This window comes from Physeter macrocephalus, chromosome 1 (assembly GCF_002837175.3).
Source record: "Physeter macrocephalus isolate SW-GA chromosome 1, ASM283717v5, whole genome shotgun sequence".
NCBI classification, from domain to species: domain Eukaryota; kingdom Metazoa; phylum Chordata; class Mammalia; order Artiodactyla; family Physeteridae; genus Physeter; species Physeter macrocephalus.
The window spans coordinates 88278544-88295604 of NC_041214.2; the positions used below are offsets into that span (position 1 = coordinate 88278544).

Sequence of the window (17061 nt, forward strand, 5' to 3'; positions counted from 1 at the left end):
GGTAGACTGCCTATTTCCTCTTCATTTGTTAGGTCTGGTGGGTTTTTACCTTGCCCCTTCATCTGCTGTGTGTTTTTCTTTCTTCTCATTTTGCTTATCTTACTGTGTTTGGGGTCTCCTTTTCTCAGGCTGCAGGTTCATAGTTCCCGTTGTTTTTGGTGTCTGCCCCCAGTGGCTAAGGTTGGTTCAGTGGGTTATGTAGCCTTCCTGGTGGAGTCGACTAGTGCCTGTATTCTGGTGGATGAGGCTGGATCTTTCTGTTGGGCAGGTCCACGTCTGCTGGTGTGTTTTGGGGTGTCTGTGACCGTATTATGATTTTAGGCAGCCTCTCTGCTAATGGGTGGGGTTGTGTTCCTGTCTTGCTAGTTGTTTAGCATAGGGTGTCCAGCACTGTAGCTTGATGGTCGTTGAGTGGAGCTGGGTCTTGGCGTTGAGATGGAGATCTCTGGGAGATTTTCGCCATTTGGTATTACGTGGGGCTGGGAGGTCTCTGGTGGACCAATGTCCTGAATTTGGCTCTCCCACCTCAGCAGCACAGCCCTGACTCCTGGCTGGAGCACCAAGAGCCTGTCATCCACATGGCTCAGAATAAAAGAAAGAAAGGGAGGGAGGGGAGGAAGAAAAAGGAAGGGAGGGAGGGATAAAATTAAATTAAGTCAAAAAGTTATTAAAATAAAAAACAAAAAATTATTATTAAAAATTTTTTTAAGTAATTAAAAAAAAGAAAGAACAACCAAACCAAAAAAACAAATCCACTAATGATAACAAGCACTGAAAACCATACTAAAAAAAACAAAAAACAAAAAAAAAACCAGACAGACAGAACACTTGGACAAGTGGTAAAAGCAAAGCTATACAGACAAAACCATACACAGAAGCATACACATACATACAGAAAGAGAAAAAGGGGTAAAATATATATATATCGTTGCCCCCAAAGTCCACCTCCTCAATTTGGGATGATTTGTTGTCTATTCAGGTATTCCAGAGATGCAGGGTACATCAAGTTGACTGTGGAGATTTAATCCGCTGCTCCTGAGGCTGCTGGAAGAGATTTCCCTTTCTCTTCTTAGTTTGCACAGCTCCTGGGGTTCAGCTTTGGATTTGGCCCCGCCTCTGCGTGTAGGTCACCTGAGGGCGTCTGTTCTTCGCTCAGACAGGACGGGGTTAAAGGAGCAGCTGCTTCGGGGTCTCTGGCTCACTCAGACTGGGGGGAGGGAGGGGTATGGAGTGTGGAGCACGCCTGCGGCGGCAGAAGCCGGCATGATGTTGCACCAGCCTGAGGCGCGCCATGCATTCTCCCAGGGAAGTTGTCCCTGGATCACGGGACCCTGGCAGTGGTGGGCTGCATGGGCTCCCAGGAGGGGATGTGTGGATAGTGACCTGTGCCTGCACACAGGCTTCTTGGTGGCTACAGCAGCAGCCTTAGCATCTTATGCCCGTCTCTGGGGTCTGCGCTGATAGCCGTGGCTCGCACCTGTCTCTGGAGCTCCTTTAAGCAGCACTCTTAGTCCCCTCTCCTCGTGCACCAGGAAACAGAGGCAAGAAAAAGTCTCTTGCCTCTTCTGCAGTTCCAGACCTTTTCCCGGACTCCCTCCTGGCTAGCAGTGGCACACTAGCCCCCTTCAGGCTGTGTTCACGCAGCCAACCCCAGTCCTTTCCCTGGGATCCGACCGAAGCCAGAGCCTCAGCTCCCAGCGTCCGCCCACCCCGGCGGGTGAGCAGCCAAGCCTCTCAGGCTGGTGAGTGCTGACTGGCACCAATCCTCTGTGTGGAAATCTCTCCTCTTTGCCCTCTGCACCCCTGTTGCTGTGCTCTCCTCCGTGGCTCCGAAGCTTCCCCCCTCCGCCACCCTCAATCTCCGCCCATGAAGGGGCTTCCTAGTGTGTGGAAACCTTTCCTCCTTCACAGCTCCCTCCCAGAGGTGCAGGTCCTGTCCCTGTTCTTTTGTCTCTGTTTTTTTTTTTTTTCTTTTGCCCTACCCAGGTACGTGGGGGAGTTTCTTGCCTTTTGGGAGGTCTGAGATCTTCTACCAGCGTTCAGTAGTTGTTCTGTAGGAGCTGTTCCACAAGTAGATGTATTTCTGATGTATTTGTGGGGTGGAAGGTGATCTCCACGTCTTACTCTTCCGCCATCTTCAAGCTACTCTCAACTTTCTTTTATATACTTCGTGCTTTTTGTGTCTTATTTGAGAAATCTTAACCTAACCCAAGATTTTATCCCATATTTTTTAGTTTTAGCTCTTCAGTCACTGCTCCACCTTGAATTAATTTTTGTATTGTATTAGGGTGGGGTTGAGTTGGGGTTTTTATTTGTTTTTTTGTTTTGTTTGCCTATGCCTGTATGCTTGTCCCAGCACCGTTTGTTGAAAAGATTATCCTTTTCCCATTGAATTGCCTTTGTACCTTTGTCAGAAATCGATCATGTGTGTGTGGGTTTATGGCATCTATTCTTTCCAGGGATTGATTTGTCTACCTTTGTGTCATTATTTTACTGTCTTAATGATTACTATAGGTTTGTAATAAGTCTTGAAATTGCCTGGTGTAAGCCCTTCAACTTCATTCTTCTTTATAGTTGTTTTGGCTATTTCAGGTCCTTTGCATTTCAGTATCAGTTTTAGAATCAGCTTGTCACTTTCTACAAGGAAAGCTGCTGGGACTTTGATTGGAATTACATTAGCTCTATGGATCATTTTGGAGAGAATTGACATCTTAACAGCATTGAGTCTTCATATCCATGGACATGGCATATATCTCTCCATTTATTTAAGCTTTGAATTTCTCTCAGCAATGTTTTGTAGCTTTTATATATTTACCTTGTAGCCTGCAGCCTTGCTACACTCACTAGGTCTAGTAACTTTTTTGTAGATTTCTTAGAATTTTCTATATAGATGGTCATGCTGTCAGCAAATAAAGACTGATGTACTTCTTCCTTTACAATCTCTGTTCCTTTTATTTCTTTATCTTTTTCTTTCCAGTACAAAGATAAATAGAAGTAGTGAGATTAGACATCCTTAACTTGTTTCTGGTGTTGGGGTGAAATTATTCAGTATTTGACCAATAAGTTTGATGTTAGCTGTATGTTTCTTATATATATACTTTATCAGATTGAGGAAGTTTCCTTTTATTCCTGATTTGCTGAGGTTTTATGAGAGGTTTTTGTCATGTGATTTTTTGTATCTATTGAAATGATAATATGGTTTTCTTTTTTAGTGAATTCCATTAGTTGGTTTTCTAATGTTAAACCAACCTTACATTCCTGGGCTAAAACCCACTTGGTTATGATGCATTGCTTTTTTATATATTGTTAAGCTTGATTTACTAAAATTTTGTCAAGAATTTTTGTATCTCTTTTTATGAGGGTTATTGGTTTATAGTTTTTTTTTGTCTTTTGTTTTCCATGTAAGAGCTTGATCTTTGTCTGGCTTTGGTATCAGGTTAATGCTGGCCTCACAATGAACTAGGAAGTATTTCCTCCTCTGGTTTTCTGGAAGAGTTTGTGTAGAATTGGTATTATTTCTTCCTTAATAATTGATGACATTTACAAGCAAAGCCACCTGGGCATAGAGTTTTCTTTGTAGGAAGTTTTAAACTACAAATTCAATTTCATTGATAGATATAGGACTATTTGGGTATCTATTTCTTCTTTAATGAGCTTTAGTAGGTTGTGTCTTTCCAGGGATTTGTCCATTTTACCTAAAGTGTCAAAGATGTAAAGTTGTTCATTGTATTTATTATTCCTTCAATGACTGTGGTATCTGTAGGGATGGCCCTTCTTCCAGTCCTGTAACTGGTAATTTGGCTTTTTTTCCCCTGACAGTCTGACTAGAGGCTTATCAAGTTTATTGACTTTTTAAAAACCCAGCTTTTGGTTTCATTGATTTTTCTTTTGTTTCCTAAGTTATTGGTTGATTTCTGTCCTTTTTCCTTCTGCATTAGTTTGGGTTTAATTTCATTTTTTTCACATGGGGTACTTTTTAATTTAAGATGGAAACTTACTTATTAATTTGAGACTTTCTTTTCTAATGTAGGCATTTAGTTCTATACTTTCTCTGTAAGTGCTGCTTTACTTCCATTCCACAATTTTTTTTAGCTGCAAGGGAAACTGGTAAATGGAATTTTTTAGTGGGACATATTTCATTTATAGACATAATTAGGATTCTGTAAGTAAGGATTCAGAGGAGAAAGAATGTTGGGTAGGAAGCCAGCAGTGTCTACCATGGCAGCAGTGTTTAAAAATCAAGCTACACATTGTGCAATATCATTATTATAAACCTACAGTTCACCTAAGCCATTGCAGGTCACATGGGCACATCTACTTCCTTTTTTTTTTCTTTTTCTTTTTCTTTTTTTTTTTTGCTGGTAAATTAGCCTTAAGTTTCTTTAAAATTTAAAAAAGTTTTTTTGGGGATTCCCTGGTGGCTCAGTGGTTGAGAGTCCGCCTCAACCCTCCCCGATGCAGGGGACGCGGGTTCGTGCCCCGGTCCGAGAAGATCCCACATGCCGCAGAGCAGCTGGGCCCATGAGCCATGGCCGCGGAGCCTGTGCTCCACAACGGGAGAGACCACAACAGTGAGAGTCCCATGTACCGCAAAAAAAAAAATAAAAATAAAAAAATAAAAATAAAAAAGTTTTTTTGCTATATGATTGGCAGATAGGGAAAGCCAAATTGAGGCTCCTTTAGTTTTTTGTTAGCAACCTAAACTTTTTATGGTGGAAAATTTTTAAGTACAAGGAATTTATTGAGCTTCTGTGTATCCATTAACTGATTTCAGTAATTAACAACATGTGGCCAGTCTTATTTCAGTTATACCCCATCCTTTGTGCATTATTTTGCAGCAAATCTCAGAATTCATTGTTTCATTCATTAATACTTTGGCATGTATCTTTAGAAGATAAAGGTTCTTTTTATTTTTTAAAAACAGTCACAGTACCATTAACATAACCTCAAAAAATTAACAGTAGTTCCTTTATATTATAAGGTATCCAGTGTTCCGTTTTGGCTATTATAAAAAAAATTTTTTGTATAGTTTGTTTGAGTTAGGATCTAAATAAGTTCCATTCAAGCAATTCGTATTTTTGACTCAATAAGTTTAGTGCAACCTGTGACATTAGAACTTTTCCAAGGCAAAAGCTATTGAAAATTGCTTTTCATGATCACAATGAAAACCTTCATTGAAATTAAGCTTGGAAAAATATAGTTGTTTTTTCATATTTTTTTTGCAGTGTTTTGTTTTGAATGTTAAAGATCTGACTGTTAGATTTTTTGCAAAATGATCATTTCTGAGTTATTGATTGATTGATATCCTTCTGTGCGCCAAAGCAGTGCTAGTTGAAGTATACAATGGTAAGCAAGATAGACATCTTTCTCTGTGTTTAGTCGTTTTAAATACTGATGTTTTGGTTTTATATTTGAAACCTTAATTCATGTCTTGTTCTGGTCAAGGAATAAATTGTTTTCTTGATTCCTCCCCCTCCCACCAAATCTTGCGCTTGCAATCATTGTGCCAGACGGTATGACAGTTTTTATTTTTGTTTTTAAAATTCCATTCCAACTTGGCTGTGTAAGACAAAGTTGTTGCCCTCAAATAGCTTAAAATTTAATAGAAGAGATACATCCAGCAGAAAATAATAATGGCAAGCTGTTACATTTACTGTGCCTTATTTGACTTGATTATATTTTGGTTTAACTGTTTTCTTTTTCTTTCTACCCATGTTTTATTACTGCATCTTGCAGGAGAGTCTTATAGATGCAAGTGAAGACAGCCAGCTAGAAGCTGCCATCAGAGCCTCCTTGCAAGAGACACATTTTGATTCCACACAGACAAAACAGGATAGCCGCTCAGATGAAGAATCTGAATCTGAACTTTTTTCTGGCAGTGAGGAGTTCATATCCGTTTGTGGCTCTGATGAGGAGGAGGAGATAGAGAATCTTGCCAAGTCTAGAAAGTCTCCCCACAAAGATTTGGGGCATAGGAAAGAGGAGAACAGAAGGTCACTGACTGAGCCCCCTGCCAGAACTGAGCCTGGAACAGCCACAAACCACCAAGGATTGCCAGCGATGGATTCAGAAATATTGGAGATGTCACCTGAAAAATCAGATGGAATAGTGGAGGGCATTGATGTAAATGGTGGGTTACATTTTAGATTTCCTTTACTTAAAACTTGAATATTACTGAAGGGATTTATTTGTTTAAATTAGTCTTCTATCTTAAGCAGCTATATCTATATATATATTTTTTTAACCCTTCCTTTAGGACCAAAAGCACAGCTGATGTTGCGATATCCAGATGGAAAAAGGGAACAAATCACTCTTCCAGAGCAAGCTAAACTACTAGTAAGTATATCTAATTGGAAGCATTTACTCGAAGCAGAGAAACTAATTGGTGTAATTAGCTTGATGATTCTTTGAAATAGTCGTTAGGTCTGACCTCTAACTGGAAACTTCACTGTGGTGAATCTTAATTCTAACTGCTTTATTTCCTTCCCAAATTATCTTGGGCAACTCACATAGTCTGTTGTAGTCAAGGCCTTTCTGCTCCATGGCTGCATGTATTAGAAACTCAACTGAAATCATTACTTGGAAAAGGAGAGTGGGGTTATTTGAAGACTGTAGAGGGGCCTCCTGGGTTTCCTAGTAGCTGGAACTGCAAAGTAGTTAAGAACCAAGACTATTTTCCTGTGTGTTTCTCTTGTGGGACCTGTTGGGTTTTCCCCATGTGATTCTGTACTTCATACCATTCTTCTCTCTGTATTCTGGTGGCTTTTGTTTGCAAAACAGCTTGTACATAGTCCATCATACTGGTGCTTTGAGGGCCTTTTCCTCGAGAGTCCACAGCTGTTGGGCCCTCCCTCCGTGTTTTTCAACTTCTAGAAAAGAGAATGAGTCTGACTTGCTTAGATTAGCCTATGAATGGATCCTCCTTGGGTCAGGTGTTCATACCTGGCCATTTGCTGCAGCTAAAAATAATTAGAATCTTGAAGACTGTGACTTGAATGCAAGTAGGCTCTGGCCTCTGGTGCTAATACCCAGACTGTCTCCCTAGTCTAGTAATTGGAAAGGAATGGCAGATGAGACAATGAATAGAGCAAGTATAGACCACTTTTTTGAGAAGGTTGATTGTGAAGCTAGAGTGGGGAGTGGGCAGTAATCAGAGGGGAAAAGATGATCGAAGGAGAGACTGAGCATGTTTAAGTCTGATGGGAAGTATCTGCAGAGAAGATGTTGAAGATACCCATAAAGGAGTGGTATTCTGTGGTGGCACAGTTTCTGAGATGGCAAGAAGGGATTCAATGTACAGATGACAAGATAGGATGAAGGACATATCTTCCCTGATAAATAGAAAGAAGGAAAACTGATAAAATGTTTAAAAATGAAGACAATAGTTGTTTTTTTGTTTTTTTTTTAAGGGAACTTTATTTTTTTTTATTTATTTATTTTTGGCTGCTTTGGGTCTTCATTGCTGCACAGGCTTTCTCTAGTTGTGGCGAGCAGGGGCTACTCTTCATTGTGGTGTGTGGGCTTCTTATTGTGGTGGATTCTCTTGTGGAGCATGGGCTCTAGGCACACAACTTCAGTTGTGGCATGAGGGCTCAGTAGTTGTGGCTCGCGGGCTCTAGAGCACAGGCTCAGTAGTTGTGGCGCACATGTTTAGTTGCTCCGCGGCATGTGGGATCTTCCTGGACCAGGGCTCGAACCGTGTCCCCTGCATTGGCAGGCAGATTTTTTTTTTTATTTATTTTTGGCTCTGTTGGGTCTTCGTTTCTGTGCGAGGGCTTTCTCCAGTTGTGGCAAGCGGGAGGACACTCTTCATCGCGGTGCGCGGGCCTCTCACTATCGCGGGCTTTCTTGTTGCAGAGCACAGGCTCCAGATGCACAGGCTCAGTAGTTGTGGCTCACGGGCCTAGTTGCTCTGTGGCATGTGGGATCTTCTCAGACCAGGGCTCGAACCCGTGTCCCCTGCATTAGCAGGCAGATTCTCAACCACTGTGCCACCAGGAAAGAAATTGGGTTTGTTTATTGGAGAGACAGTAATAACCCTGTATATTTCAGTATCACTTAATGGCTCTAAATTATTGGGTGCAGGTTTAGTATCTCCCCATCCAAAACGTTATATTGGCCCTTCCATAAGAGTAAGCTTCAATTATCGGAAAGAATAACTTAAACTTTTATCTGATTTAAAAATGAATGTTATATTTTTAATTCTTCAATATGCTCTTTCTTTTTGTTTCCATCTAACAGCTTTGTCTTTCTGTTATTTTTCATAGGCTTTGGTGAAGCATGTCCAATCTAAAGGATATCCAAATGAACGTTTTGAACTTCTCACCAACTTCCCTCGAAGGAAACTCTCTCATCTGGACTATGATATTACATTACAGGAGGCAGGCCTTTGTCCTCAAGAGACTGTCTTTGTACAGGAAAGAAATTAACATCATGGCCTGACCTCTCTCAGCTTACCCCTTTTTTTCCCTTTTTCTGTGAGATACCATGTCACTGAGTATGTATTTTGGCTCATAGGACCATAGAGCCAAAGTTGGGCAAGCAAGTCACCTGCCTTCTCTTTTATTTCTTGTTCTCTCCTATAATCAGTCTCACACACCCCAGCCCACCCCTCTTTTTCTCTCTTCTCCCATTTTCTTCTTTTTCCTACTTTTCTCTCTTTCTTACCTAATCTGGTGACCAAAATGGAAGTGTTAGGATAAGACCTCCTAGTACTGGCAGCAGGAAATGTATGTTCCAATAAGTGGTCTCTTACACGGCACTTTTTGGGGATCAAATGATAATGTTACTCCTCAGACTCCTTTTGGTAAAGGTATGGCTAGATTCAGAATAAGAACAGCCTCCTTTTTTTGTAAGCCCCATGTTTAGTAGGGAGAAGAAATTCTCTAATACATGTTTTGTTTATTATTCATGTAGGAAATAGCGTGTAACAGTGTCCAGGGTTTTGTTTACATGGAAAAAGCGTCCTTTATAATTATTGCTCATCATATTTAAAATTTTTTTCAAAGGATTCCCATCTTCCCAGCTAGAATTGTTTCCATGATATGTTTTATTGACAGAAAGAATGTTAAAGTAGGGTGAGTAGCATGGGGTGGCTTTCAATATCCTAGCCTGAGACAGCTTTCTTTATTACTCTATAAACTATCTTGATCCTGCTAGTCCTGGAATGGACATTTCGTGAGCCTATTGTGGTGACTGGGATAGGAAGGTGCTTGCTGTTCTTGCCAGTACAGCATAATAGTTCCTTTGGCCCTTCCATTGTTTGGGTCCACAAGTGATCTGTAGGAAGGCAGATGTTCAATAATCATGAGTACAGTGGCTTGTAGTTGTAACCACTATGGTTATTGATTGTCCTATGTACTTTAAGGCATACTTAATGTATGCCCCAGGGGAAAAAGAAAAGATGCAGCTGAGAGTTGCTAACCATGTTCCTTTGGTTAGAAATAATGATTCATTTTTTTACCCTTGGTTGGAACAGTCTCTAAAAGGCTCTGGTGACTGAATGAGCCTAATTCCTCATGCTGTTTCTTGCAAAAGGTATCAAAACTGAAAACCTCTCTAAGTGGAAGACCTTTAAAATCAATTCATAAGACAACATTTAGTAAGGGAGGTGGGGAAGATGACTAGTAATCTTCAGATGTGGGTTTTTTCTGCCAACAAAAGCCACATTCAAATTGTAGTTGATGAACGCTTTTTTCAGTATTATTTAGAAGAGGCCATCTTGAATCTATATAATATGATTTGACTTATCAGCTTCACATTATGCTCGATTCTTATTTTGAGCTTTAGAGTCCTCTGAAGGGGTAGTAGTAACTCTGGTGGCAAAATCAGAACTTTAACTTGTTATAAAACCATAATACAGAATGAACGTATTTTGTCAATTGGGGTTTAGATTGACTGATTCTTCTGCTTGAGGAACATAAATTGCTATTGCTCAGAGACCTTCAGGTTCCCATCTACTTTAAGATCACTCTCTTGGCAACTAGGGGATTTAAAAAAAAAAAAAAGTTTGTTGTTGCTAGTACACAATTAGAGAATACAGATTCTAATGGTTGGACTTTGAGGGACCCTCTCTAAAGAATGAGTTATGTATCTCCTCAAGGAAATCATGGAAAATTCTGTTTATTCTTCAGTGAGTCCTATTGAATTAATGTTCTTACATTTTTTTCTAAGTCTGTGTAAGTGCTTATGTATAAGTATATAATTGTATAAATATTTATAAATATATTTATATAATTACAATTTCATTTATACCTTGAGTCAAAGTTCTCTCTTTAGATTGGTGACTGAGTAATACCACTTTGGTGTTTTTTCCATAGGCTCTCGAGGCTAACTAGCAGCTTCTGATTTAGTGAGGAGGCATGGTTTTCATGTTAATTCCTCAGTTGTATCTCTGAAATTGGATAATATACTTGCTATCTGAAGAAAAGAGCTATATACAAAGGTGCATTAGAGGGTAAAAAAATTGTTGGTTGTAGACAAGGTCAGAAATCTAGAAATTCAGGGAGGCACAGGGTAAGAAATGAGGTTATGCTCAGCGTTGGTGCTGTCATGGCACCTGTCTCCACTCGGCAAAGTCACAGCTAAAGTCCAAATCTGTCAAAAATATGAAGTCAAGAATTTTCCCCATAGGATTCTGTTTCATTCTTTTACCTACTAGTTTCTCTTTATAAAACATATCTAGAGAACTTGAGACAACATGTTCGTTAATGATAGGATGTAGTTCTTTCTGATAAGCTCAGCCCTGGCATATCCATTTATGAGAAACCAAAGTGACTTTTTCAACTTCGATTACTGTGAGATGACCACATCAAAGTGATATAAGTAAGCATATCAAAGAGATAGGGCATGAGATACTGATCCAACTTAGATAAAACTGGAGTGTTTAGAGTACAAGATTAGAGGATTTTATTTTATTTTGAGGCAGGAGTGTAATTATCCTGGCCTTGTTATAGAGGCCCATGGGGGAGGCATTATGGATTGTACACAGGAAGAGTATGGATTGTGCTTTGTTCAAGAACTTAATCCAGTTAGGTAGTATGTCTTATTTCTTCTGCAAATTCCTAGCTCTTTGGAGGAGAGGTTTTATTGAATAGATAAAATGAAGTTAGTAAGATAGGTAAAAATAGTCATTCCTTGTAGGTATTGGAAACAGCTTGAAAGAGATCTTAAAAGGTAAGGAGGAAAAGAACAAGATAGACTTTGAGAGTAAATGACAGGAGACAAATATAAAGAGATGAAATGAAAACTAGCGGGGTTTTAAAAGTAACAGGAAGTCTTTTGAATTTGATTTAGGAAGGAACCAGAGAAGAGAACAGCCAAATGAGGGAAGAACAGGGAACTAATTTTGAGTGAGTAACATGTGCGAAGTACTTTATGTGCATTTTCTCCTTTAATCTCCCTAAGAACTCTACCAAATGGATATTTTCCCCATTTTATAGATAAGGAAGAAAATTGAAGTTCAGAGAACTTGTTCAGGATGTCACAGCTAGTAAGTTAAGTGGCAAAATCAAAATTGGCATTCATGCTCTTTTCACTCCCATGCTGTAGTCTCCTGCAATAGGAATCAATTTGCTCAAAAGGTTATCTTCCCATTGTTTTGCTCTGTAAGTTATCATTTGATTCTTTTCCTTAAAAGATTTGTGCTATGCCTATAAATTCTTATTTACACCATTATTTTGAGGGGCAGATTACTGATTGCTTTTTGAAAATGATGCAGTGATGAAAATGTACGAGGAAAATAACTGTGGCATTATTTGCCAAGAATAAATGGAAAGGATAAAAAAGAATTTTATCAAATTTTTAACCATTTCTCAGAAAAGATACAATTATCTTTTCTATATCCTATCTGTATTAGATTATTGAAACTTCTATGTGTATATTTTAAAATCTCCTATAAAATTCTACTTCCTTGATTCTATAAGTTAACAATTATTTGAGTCCTTAATCAAAGTTGGAAAAACGTTGATATCCAAGATCTGGTTCCTGCCTGTTTTATCCAGTTGGAGAGACACACTACACTTGAGATAATAGGAGAATATGTAAATGCTTACCTTTCTGAGACTGAACCATAATTACAATAGAAGTTTAGAAACGGTAAAGAATAGTGTAGGCTTTAGTTAGGAAAATAAAACTGGAAAGTGGCAAACACTGTGGCTCAGATTTCCTTTTGACTTACCTGTATTCTTTAGTTCCAGCTTTTGTAACTACTAGATTTAGGGCATGATGTTTTAACAGTAAGGCATAACTAGTACCCAAGTAGGAAAGAATTATTGATCCCAGGATTAAAGATTTTAGCTAGCAGGGATCTCACTTGGATACTTAGGAAAATACCAGAGGGAGCCTCTTGCTACTGAAAAGTGAAGGAAAGATTTAATTTCTATACCCAGGTACAAATTAAATGTATAGTACAATATATTATATATGATATGCAGAAAGGGCACTATATTTAGGCAGTAAGTGTACTTGGGTAACAGCTCTGCTTCTAATTAACAGAGAATTGGACTAGATCAATAGTTCTTAGTCTGTTCAAGTAAAAGGGCTTGTAATTTTAAAATTCAGCAGTGGTGGGGAGTTGTGGGGTTAAGTATAAATATCATTAATTCCATAAGTGGAGAAAATGTAAATGTGCATATGGAATTGCAGACCTTTTGCAGAAACTCTTGGAACCTACAGATTGTAGACCACTGAATTAGATTATCTCTGAATCCTTTCCACTCCAAAATTTAATGCTTTTAGTCTCTTACCTTTATTTTATATATTATCCCTAGAGTAATTAAAAGTATACTTGTTAATCAGTTCTTGCTTTTTTTTTCCTGTGTCCAGGTTTCATTTGCCCAGTAACTTGATCTACTCTACCGTGATGACTGTAATCTCCAAAAAGGAGAATATAATATTTACAGATCTAGTAATGATCTTTTAAACACAATTCATTACTTCTAAAACTTAATGCTGTGTTCCTAATCAGTGTTGAGTATGACTAAAATGTAATGAGAACCAAATATTTCACTAACACCAGAGTTAAATTTTATTTTGTATGTGTGCTTAAACAAAGCACTTTACTGGCTGAGCAATTGTTAGGAAATTGATTTGTGTAAGCTGTAGAATTCTCACTTCGTTTTGACAGAAACAAGTGTTTCAAGATCCAATTAGTCCGACATTTTAAGATATTTCTTATCCCATAGAGTGTATCTCCATGGTGTCATTCTCTCTCTCTCTGGCCCTCTTTCATTTAGGGCCAGAGAGAGAGAGAGTAAATAGTATTCAGAAGTACTACTCAATAGTAAATCATGGGATGGGGGTTGATGAATAAGTAATGTCTTGTGTAAAACTAAATGAGAGTAAGAAGAACCCACCCTTCTGGTGAACATGGCAGTTTTCCAATAGGACCACTTAAAGACAGCTGTGTACTATGAATATTCAACTTCATTGATTTGCCTTGCTTAGCATTTTAGTTACTGCCTCACCATGCAGCTTAGCATTGCACTGTACACATTTTAGAACGGTGGTAAGAATGTTCTTTAGTACTGAAAATAACCAACAGAGAACACCAAGCCTGACATTGATTTCTCCTGACATGTAGAAATTCGGTATTTCAGTGATGGCTATTTTGGTCTTTGATTCACCTATGTATCAATCCTGCTAGAGAGACAGCTTAGAATCTAGCTTTTTTTTAATAGAGATTATGACAACCTTGGTAGTTTTCCCATGAAGTGATCTCGTGGTTAAATTATTGGATGTAATGAGACCCTTAAATTAGAAAATCTTTTAATATAATTTTCTATTTTACTTTTCCATTCTCTTCTTGATTTTTGACATCTGTTCTCAGAAAATGTCATGATTTTTAATGAAAATTGGCTGTGTTTAAGAAATTCCATTTCTAAATTTTAATATGTAACATTGTTTGTAAATTAATATACAAGGAAAGAATTTGAGGCAAACATCATTTTTATAACTCATTCTCTCACTACCTAAGAATCCTTATTCCAAATATAGAATATGATACCCCTCCGCCCTTTTTTGTCCTATGGAATGCAGTTGTATTGCTTAGAATCTCAGTCATTCTCATAAACATGATAGTTTTTGGTACAGGCCTTGCTTTGACATATGATCTCAAAGTAGAGTTGAGCAATCTAATATGAACTACTTTAATAAAACATAATTTAGCATTTCTGTATTTTCAAAAGATAACCAGATTTATTTGTAGGATTAGAGATACAAATACCGATGGTAGTATTTTGCCTAAGAAAAATCACATATTAATCTATAAATATGGAAAGCTGCCTTGTTGTACTTAATTCTCTTGCAACAAACAGCAAGTTTTTGTTGTTTGCCTAATAGTATTTCCTGTACAGAGATCAAAATGCCCTAAGATTTTATATCCCTTATAAGGTCACTTGGGTTTACAAATTGGAAGAATAAGCTGGACTTAACATAAGAAAAATTTTATCTCCATTAAAAGAAGTTGTTAATCTAACTGGGCCACCATGAATCACTCATTTATTAGACATGGTAAATAAAATGGGAAACATTTCAAATAATTAGATAAATTCTGACCTGGAATTGAATTCTCCCTTCCTTAAAATCTTTTCTATTTGCTTTTTTCATAGACTCAATATGGGCATCTTATCTGATAAGGGAGAAATTCTTGATCTGGAACCATTCCCTGCCATTGTGCTTTTTTTCCCCCTCTGTCAAGGTCACTGACTTTAAGTACATGTCACCAGGATATATTTCAAGTTAATGACATTGGAATGTTGATGCTCAGTTGGATATCGTTCTGTTTTCAACAAAATGGCTTTATAGTATGCTTTTCTCAAAGCTTCTGTGTTCTTAATAATGGAAAATATCAATAAATGGTGTGATTCAAAATATAAATAGGTTTTTGACACTGATAATCAGATGCTCTTAACAGTAGCTTTTTGATAATTTATTGCCCTGTAAGTTAAACCTCACGTGGAGTGACCATTGCCACCAGAAAATCCCCTCTTACATGCTAATTAGAATGAAAGGAGTTTGTGACCTCCACTTTTCAGTTAATGAGTAGGAAGTTTGTAGGGGCTGTTTATCTTACCTGTTGGGGGACTTGGGCCTTGTTACTTTCCTAGGTTTGTCACTTTGGTTTGGAAAGGGTATTTAAAACTTGCTGGGAAACAGACAGTAAAGCTATAAGATAATCTTCTAGTCTTAAATGTAGAGAAATGAGTACCAGTTGATGCTAACACAATACTTAGACTTTGAGGGGCTTCCAGCCAAGCTTTGGCATGAATTTTAGACACAATTTTATTCACTCTTAAGAATCTTTCTTTCTAGAATGGTTTTTCTTTTGATTGTTAACAACTTCTAAGCATCTGGTGTCTTTTTTTTTTCACCCTTTAAGAAACAAAGTAGGTATTGATGGTTCCATGGAAACACTCAGGAGTGTTTGTAGGCTTCTGTGCATGCTTTGTATGAGTTTAGTTTGAACAGTGCGTTCTGAATCATCTGGGATGTCCAATTCTGGCATGTCTTCACTAACTGTGTTTTTTAAACATTTTCCATGTCATTTTCCAAACCTCACTTCCCATCTTATTCAGAGAAGTTTAACCAAGGGATAAAATTTGGGGATAGGGATGGGGGTGGGTTGGGGCCTTGAGTGAAGTCAACTTAGGGTATTTGCTTTAGTGTTCTCAAGCAGTTTCTCACAGTGTTTAGAAATTCCCTGGGATGTTTGTGTACTCACCTTATTCTGGATAAAGTGGTGGTCTTAGTGAGATTTGCATTCTTAATGCAGGACAGGCTCTAAATTTAATCTGTAGTGTAACTTTGTTATTGAATCCAAGAAGATAATGGACAGAGACAGTGCTTCTTTTGTAATGTTTCTGGCAAGTGCTCCCTAAAATGCACATATGTATAGTTCTCAGTTTTCTGGGCTTTAATCCCATGGTGCTAGGAGATACCATTTGTTTCTGCAGTTCTTCTCAAGAGTGGGAAGAAGGCTTTGGGACCTGTGAGAAAGGGGCAACTGGATCATCCACTAAATTTTTTGTTCAAGACACACTAGAGACCCTCCTGTATTTCTAGTAAGTGATAATAAAGGTGCTAGGGAAAGCCTTAAATTTGAAGACATATGGAGGCCGTAGAAAATCTAAACTTGGAGGAGGAGAAAAACAAGCCGTTAGATAAAGCAGAGCTGTAACTGCTGGCTAAGACTCAATGGAACTTCCACTTGCTCTAAAACCAGGGAAATCTTAGATAACTGGGTGTAATATATCTATAGATACACATAGTCTATAGGTAAATAATTTCTAAAATGAGGATCTTTCTCTCAGTTGGTGATCCTCTGGTTTTGGCTGTACCAAATTGTGAATATTCTTGCTGTGTTGTACCCAGTTGCTTTATATTGATACTGCAACTTGAATTGGGGAGGGGGGCGGTGGGACATTTGGGGTTGGGGAGGGAGGGAAGTCTTTTGAAGACATCAGCTCACTGTGCTGAGAGAGGGACCAAACTCAAGGAAACCTCTGATCTATAAATTCAACTGCTGCATTTTTTTATAAATACATGTAAATGTCCTGTTGTAATATTTGATCTTGGAAATAAAATCAAAAACTTTTCAGTATTAGTTTTCTTGCATTATTGTTTTTGTGAGGTAAGACTCTGGATACTACTTTTGTTAATACAGTTCAGGTTTGCTTGCTCTCATATTCTCATGTTTAGCACACTGTAGTATTTATTGACAAAGGTTAGTTTATAGTCCGGTTGTCAAGGGTAATGTTTGTTAGCTTCTTCTCTGCTCTTAGTTAACATGTTGAACGTTCATGATAAATGCTCTATAAATGTTGGTTGAACTATTCATGAAATCACTGGGTTAGCTAGCCTTGTAAGGAAAGTAAGATTCTGTATTTGACATATTGGCCGTTCAAGCAGAGTCTAGTCTTTCAGATCAGCAGTGACTAATGACTAACTAAGGACTCAGCTTAAACAAGTGAAGGAAAAAAAGTAATTACTAAATTAATGGGAGAAAAACCAGGAGTTATGAGAGATCGTGATGAGCAAAACAGACACAGCCCCTGCCCTCAA

The 17061-nt window shown here is 38.2% G+C and overlaps 1 protein-coding gene across 5 annotated transcripts in view; it reads left to right on the forward strand.

Moving 5' to 3' along the window:
* The window catches only part of UBXN7 (UBX domain protein 7), a 59541-nt gene extending 49303 nt beyond the window's left edge, over window positions 1-10238 (forward strand). For all 5 annotated transcript variants that reach the window (XM_028492665.2, XM_024124257.3, XM_024124260.3 and 2 more), the window contains 3 exons: window positions 5737-6130; window positions 6257-6336; window positions 8268-10238. In XM_028492665.2, the coding sequence (XP_028348466.1) occupies window positions 5737-6130; window positions 6257-6336; window positions 8268-8429 (636 nt within the window). In that variant the 3' untranslated portion in view covers window positions 8430-10238. The remainder of the gene's footprint in view (window positions 1-5736; window positions 6131-6256; window positions 6337-8267) is intronic.
* Window positions 10239-17061: the final 6823 nt, after the last annotated feature.